At 56.9% G+C, this 6,573-nt stretch overlaps 1 protein-coding gene across 1 annotated transcript; it reads left to right on the forward strand.

Moving 5' to 3' along the window:
* Positions 1–395: 395 nt before the first annotated feature.
* Positions 396–1,568, forward strand: FOXE3 (forkhead box E3; the record flags this gene model as incomplete). Its single annotated transcript, XM_082484222.1, has 1 exon — positions 396–1,568. One exon carries the CDS (start codon positions 396–398, stop codon positions 1,566–1,568), a length of 1,173 nt encoding a protein of 390 aa, XP_082340348.1.
* Positions 1,569–6,573: the final 5,005 nt, after the last annotated feature.

Genomic DNA, 6,573 nt, shown 5'->3' on the forward strand with positions numbered 1-6,573 from the left:
CGCTGGCACCCGGGACCCCCCGGGGGAGGGACCGCTCCGGGGCACGGCTGCGAAATAAAACCCCGGGAAGAGGTTGGGGGATTTAGCCGTGGGAGTCGGGACCCCTCCCCAGGGGCCTCCTCCTCCTCCCGCCGGGGGAGAGGGGCCGGGGCGGGCCGGGCACCGCACGCCCCTCCGGAGGGGGGGGGGGGGGCGGCCGCCCTATATATTGCAAAGCGGCTCCGGACCGACCTCCCCATCGCCGGGAGCTGCCGCGGCGCCTATCCCCCCCCTCCCTTCCCCTTCCCCTCCCTCTCCCCCCTTCCCCTCCCCTCGGGGGGGGCTCTTTCTCCCGCCGCCCCCCCCCCTTCATCCTCCGAGGAGGAGGAGGAGGAGGAGGAAGGCGAGGGCCGTATATGAACGCGGCCGGCTTCTCCTGCCTGCGAGGCATGTGCACGCTGCCGGCGCCCAGCCCCGCCGCCGCGGCCAGCCCCGGCTCCCCCGGGCCGCCCCGGGGGTCTCCCCCCGCCAGTCAGGGGCCGCCGGTGAAGCCGGAGCCGCGGGGAGGTGGGGGCAGCCCTCTCCCGCCGCCGCCGCCCCCCGAAGAACCGCCGCCCCCCGCCGGCGGCCGCCGGAGGAAGCGGCCGGTGCAGCGGGGCAAACCCCCTTACTCCTACATTGCCCTCATCGCCATGGCCATCGCCAACGCCGCCGAGAGGAAGCTCACCTTGGGGGGCATCTACAAGTTCATCACCGAGCGCTTCCCCTTCTACCGGGAGAACCCCAAGAAGTGGCAGAACAGCATCCGCCACAACCTCACCCTCAACGACTGCTTCGTCAAGATCCCCCGGGAACCAGGCCACCCCGGCAAGGGCAACTACTGGACGCTGGACCCGGCCGCCGAGGACATGTTCGACAACGGGAGCTTCCTGCGCCGGAGGAAGCGCTTCAAGCGCACCGACATCACTACCTACCCCGGCTACATGCAAAACTCCAGCGCCTTCACGCCCCCGCCTGCCGGCCGCCCCTCGGCACCAGCAGCACCCTACCCCAACGCCCTCTGCTCGCCCGGCTATGGCCCCCAGCTCTCCGGCACCGTCTTCCACCCTTACGCAGCCGGGACGGCACCGCCGGCGCAGCATCCCAGGATGTTCAGCATCGACAGCCTCATCAGTGGGCAGCAGGCCCTGCAACCCTCGCCGCCTGCCGAGCTGGCTCACCCATCGCTGGGCTTGCCCGGGGCCGAGCTGGCTCCCGCTTGCTCCACCGGCAGCTCCGAGCCTCCCTGCTTCCAGGCCCAGCCCGTCAGCCCCGGCTTGTTGGGCCGGGCCGGCCCCAACACCCTGGCTTACCCCTACGCTGCCTCACCCCCTCACCTGCCCGTGGCGCAGGGCAGCTACTCGCCTGGCAGCCCACAGCTCTATGGGGCTCCCAACAGACTGGCCCTGCCGGCCATGCGGCCCCCTGCCTGCGCCGAGCACAGCGAGCAGCTCCTGGGGCTCTCCGCATCGCCCCTTGGCCAGTTCGGCTCCAGCAATGCCTACATGAGGCAGCCCAATTTCCCCGCCGGCTTGGAGCGGTACATGTGATGGGGTCAGGAGGGGGGGCTTGGCTGGGCACCCCCAGGCTCCCACCAGCATCTCTGGACACACGGACTTCTCCCCGCTGTGGGGACCAGCTGGGGTGGGATCGAGGGTCCCCGGCCCCTGGCCGTGTGCGGACACACACCTGTGGGGGGGACCTAACTCCTCTTTCTCAGCTCATCTTAGCTGGAGGCAAGGTGATCTATTTTTCTGCCCCGTCCCCTGCTGGGAAAGGTGCTCTCTGGCTGTGTTTGCCAGGCAGGGCTCCCTACACCCGCCATGGGGGGGTGTCCCTTCCGCACAGCCCGACCCCGGGGATGCCGTCTGCAGCAGAGCACCCTGGAGCACCCCGGGGCACCCGCGGGGCGAGGAGAAGCACTCGTGGGAGGTGGGTGTGCGGTGTAACGTGCAGGAACCCAGAGAGCAGGAACTGTCCTGCAAATGGGCTTTCTCCTCTCTTCCCTGAGTGCCTCCTCTGTAACTGGAATGAGAGTTACCCTGAAAAAAAAAACCACTAAACCAATTCACTGGATTTAAAATGAATATTTAAGATGTTTATCATTTCTTTCCCCTGTAGGAAAAAAAACCCCACCCTGACTACTTCTTTTTACTATTTTTAAAAATAACTTTTATTGTTAGAAAGGACTTTTTTAAAATAAAGCTTTTCGTTTCAACATGTCCAGTGCTGCCATTCCTCTGGCTTCAGACGGACCTTGACGAGCAGAAATTATCGGTCTTGTAACTGGTGGGAGACACACTTGTGCTGCTGTTGTGATGCTGCCACGTCTTACGTTTTTAGTGACACTTTCTAAAGCGATCTATTTTATTATGATTTTTTAAAAAGCGAATGGTAACTAACCCCTGCTGAGGCATGCGAAGACTGCAATAAGCTCTCCATCATCTGGAAGCTGCAAGGTTTGCCGATGCAGGTCTTACTGGGCTCGATGGTTTCCGTTTGCCTGGCAGGGAATGCATCTTTGAGGAATCCCTCGCAGGTGAAGTTCTGATTTAGCACATCAAATTGGGAGATAGAAGCTTTCCTTCCTAGCAACAAAATCAATTAAAATTCCAACCTGTTCACTGGCCGGGCTGCTGCTCTTTATTTACAGGACTGCCAGCCAGACCATCTCGCCAGGTTTGAAGGCAGAATTCCCCATCCCCGGATTTAGGGTTTTGATTTAAACATCCTCCAGTTCAGCATGACAAGCTAGGACTTCTCTCCTGGTTTTCAAGGGTGTCCTCTGAAGCAGCAGTAGTTTCTCCTAGTCCCTATTGCACCTTCCTCCTGCTTAAGGAGGAGTCGGATGTCAGTTGAGCTTTGGTACAAAACTGAGCATCTCATTGCCCGGCTGCTGGTCGTGGCTGAAAGCTGGGTGGACAGGCGGGTACCCAGGGAGTCAGCTCTTGCCCACAGCCTGGGAGCTTGTGGCTTTTCATTCTTTTATCCTATGTGCTCCATAGAAACTGAGAGTGGGGTTAGTATGAGTGGGGGGAAGAGAATGCTTTTTTTCCTCTTGTCCTCCTTAAAATCGACGCTTTATCTGTCCCTAAAAACTGGCCTAGCTTTGGTCTGCTGCCTTCTGCTGAGCCGGTGGGCTCTGGGTCTCCTCCCTGGTCCCTCCAGCTTCACCTTTTCAACTTTACACTCTGCTCCCAGCAGCAGCTTCTGTGCATTTCCCTTAGTGATGGCCCTGCTCGAAAAAAAGGACATTGTGAAAAAACTTATCCCTTAAAATCCTTTGGCTCTTTACAGAAGATAACTATAGACAGAGATCTTTTAGCTAATGAAAGTTTGCAAAGCGCCGTTCCTGTCCCTAACATACTGTCCGTAGAGATGGACTGGGGGGATGCTGAAATAATTGCTTGCAAGGACAGTCAGTAGAAAGGACACTCGTCATAGCTCACATTCATTCCCAGGATGTGATCCTGCAGTGTTTTTCAAACAAAAGCACTTTTGAAGTCTCCCCTAAGTACCCAGGGGGTCAGAGCCAGCCACGTGCCCGAAGCACTGGGTCTGCTGGCTTCCCTCCAGCGTCGCCGGGCGCCGGGCTGGGGCTCTGCTGGGTTTGCACCGCGAGCGGGAGAGCGTCTGAAGCTGGGGAGAACCGAGTGCTGGCGTAAAAGAAAAATGGTGTTGGGCGGAGGGGGTGGGCAGGCAATGCTGTGGTTCTGCCTGGGTGGGATGCACCAGGAAGATGCGGCCCGACGGGGACATCTCACATTGGACTGAGCCTGCTCCTCCCCAGTCACCCTGGAGCCCTGCAGGAGCTGGAAGTCAGTGTCGGAAAGAGCTTTCCGAGTTCCTGGCGTCTCTGGGTGTTAACTCAAGTGTTGGTGGAGCCAGGGGGGGCTCAGGGTGCCTGAAAGGCTGGCCTGTGGCTCGCTCCTGTCCCCCAGCTGCCTGCGCCCTCCTGCCATGGGGCTTTCTGGAGAGCAGCACCCAGCTCTACATCTGGGGGGGGAATCTGCAGGAGACCCATCCTACCCCTGTGCCTGTGCAAGAGGGGTCTTTTCAACCAAGGGGGACCTGGCACGAAGCAAGAGCCACTGCAGTGGGCTGGATCCCCAAAAACCTGTCTTGGAGAGAGCAGATGACCCCATGCTGATGCATCAGGATAGACCCTGGTGTGCAGCATTGGGTTGCACATCTTCCCAGGGCCTGTCCCAGAGTCCCCAGCAAGTGGCAATAAGCCACCTTCGCTGTGGGCCTTATGCTGCCAACAAGCTGGAAAACACAAGGAACAACCCCCTTTTCTTCTATAGATAGAAGAAACCCCCTCTCCTATAGATATTAATCCTCACATGCACAGACCTCTGGCACTTATATTGTGATTGTCATTAAACTAATGCCTTAAGAGTGTCTTCTTGGTTAACTTAATGTATCCCAACTAGGCTTTTAAGCATTCATTTCAAAGCTTTGTTTACAGTTAGGGTGAATCTAGCAAATGAGTAGGATTCAAGTGTCATGTAAAGCATGAGCCTTGCTGGGAAAGAGTGGTTTTAAGCTTTGGAAAGTTTATACCTGTGCTCTTCAGTGTCTTTTCAATGTCCCTGTTTAGTGAATAAGAGGGATTTGAATGAAACAGGAGTAATTATCACCCAGATTTCAGTCGTGAAACCTAGTCTCCTTTGAAATCCTCCTCTCTTTATTTGGCAATACCCAGGGAGTTTAGGGAATATTAAGTAATGACAGTCATACCTATCTCGATCTTGCTCACACAAAAGACAGAGGCAAAACTTTCTTTGCTTTCCAAGGCTGTGGAATGAACGTCATCCTTCAGGGCGAGGGTAAGAGGTCCTCTGGACATCCCACAGTGGGGAGAGCCCCATCTCGAGCCCATGAGAAGCAGAGGGGGGTTTGGAGTGGATCCCGAGCACCAAAGAGATTTGGGTGGCGATCTGGGCTATTGCCAAGGCAGTCTGACTTCTCGGAGAATGGCCCTTTGCAGATCAGTCTGAACACAAATCCCTCATGCTGTGTGTCCAGAAACAACCCAAATCAGCTGCCGCTTTGAAAAAGGTGCTTGTTTTCCTCTGGGAAATACTGGCTGCCCAGGGAGGACCGCCTGAGCTGCCACCTCTGTCTGCCTACAGCAGCACTCTGCGTGTTTCGTGCTTGTACCGCCTTTCTACAGCCTCCCCACAGGCTAAAACAAGCAGTAAGAAATGCTCTTTCCAGCTGATATTCCCAAGCTATAAATAGTGTTTTCCACCCGGTTGCAAACAAACACAACATTAGCTGAAATTTTAGGCGAAGCACATTTCCTGAAGAACTTGTCCGTCCCTCTGGTAGTGTTAGATTTTGCCTGGATGCTGCCAGCTCTCCGCTGGCAGTCCCAGTGTTGGAAATTTTATACCATAACTGGCTTTTATTCTATGCAGTGCTTTGCCCTTTACCAATACACGGCTTGAAGACAGTCAGTGGTGTCTCTTGGAGGTAAAGATTGAGTCAGTAAAGTCAGACGGTGATGGGAAGATGGGCAGTGGGTGCAGAGGGACCAGCTAATATTGGCTTTGCCGGCTGATAATGAGTTTTTAACAAATTAGCATCCGGGATTCAGCACTTCCCAAGCTCTGAGCTACATCTTGGAGTATCGGGGGTCTGTCACCACCTCTGCTATGTTATATCTGTGTCTTTTATATTTGGGTCCTTCCTATCCGGGCTGGAGTGGGTATGTGATGTGATGCAGCCGCTGTGTTTGAACGGGACCGGAGCAGCACTGCCCTGAGCTCCGCCGCTTTACCCCACGGGGGTAACGTTCCGGCGTGGGCGGGGGTGGCAGGGGGGGAGGTGGCCCGGGGTGCCAGCCGCTGTGCTCAGGCCAACACTGACCTCCAGTGGAAAGCCCTGGGAAGCCGCTCCCGGCCCCCGCCATGGGTCCGGGGGGACATGGGGAGCGGGGGGGGAGGGCTCAGCATGTCCCGGCAGCATCCCGCCCGTTGGGGTCTGTCCCGTTCACGGCTGCGCGGGGAAGGGCAGGACCTCGTTGGAGGCTCGGGATATGGTCAGGACGAGAATGAGAAGGGGGGTGAGGCTCGTTATTAAACACGGTAGGTTGGATGTAACTCCCAGGCTGGGAAATCCCTAAACCACCAATTACCGATGATGGGAAGATTTCAGAGGAGATGGATTTCTCTGGCCATACCCTTCTTTACCCTTTTCCTGAGCATTTTCTGGCTTTATCCTCTTTTACCGTTTTCCTAAGCATCCGCTGCAGGCCATCTCTGGGGACAGCACAGAGGGGCTGGATGGCGCTGGCTGTCCCCCTGCAGCTCTTCTCCCTAGAGTGAAAACAAGGAAACAAGTGTAATGTCAAAGGAAGTGGCAAAGGTGGGGAGGGCAGCGATGAAGGAGTACTTGTCTGCCGCAGCCAGCCTCGTTAGCAGCCTGACTTTGTGTTTGAAACGTGCTGTGCGGTGTATGAGAACGGCAGAGCTGGGGACTGGCCCGACTCTTACAGCACCCGAGAAACAAGGCTCCTGCGGGTAGGCAGCAAAGCGGCAGAACCTG

Source organism: Vanellus vanellus (genome assembly GCF_965231255.1).
Source record: "Vanellus vanellus genome assembly, chromosome: 5".
NCBI classification, from domain to species: domain Eukaryota; kingdom Metazoa; phylum Chordata; class Aves; order Charadriiformes; family Charadriidae; genus Vanellus; species Vanellus vanellus.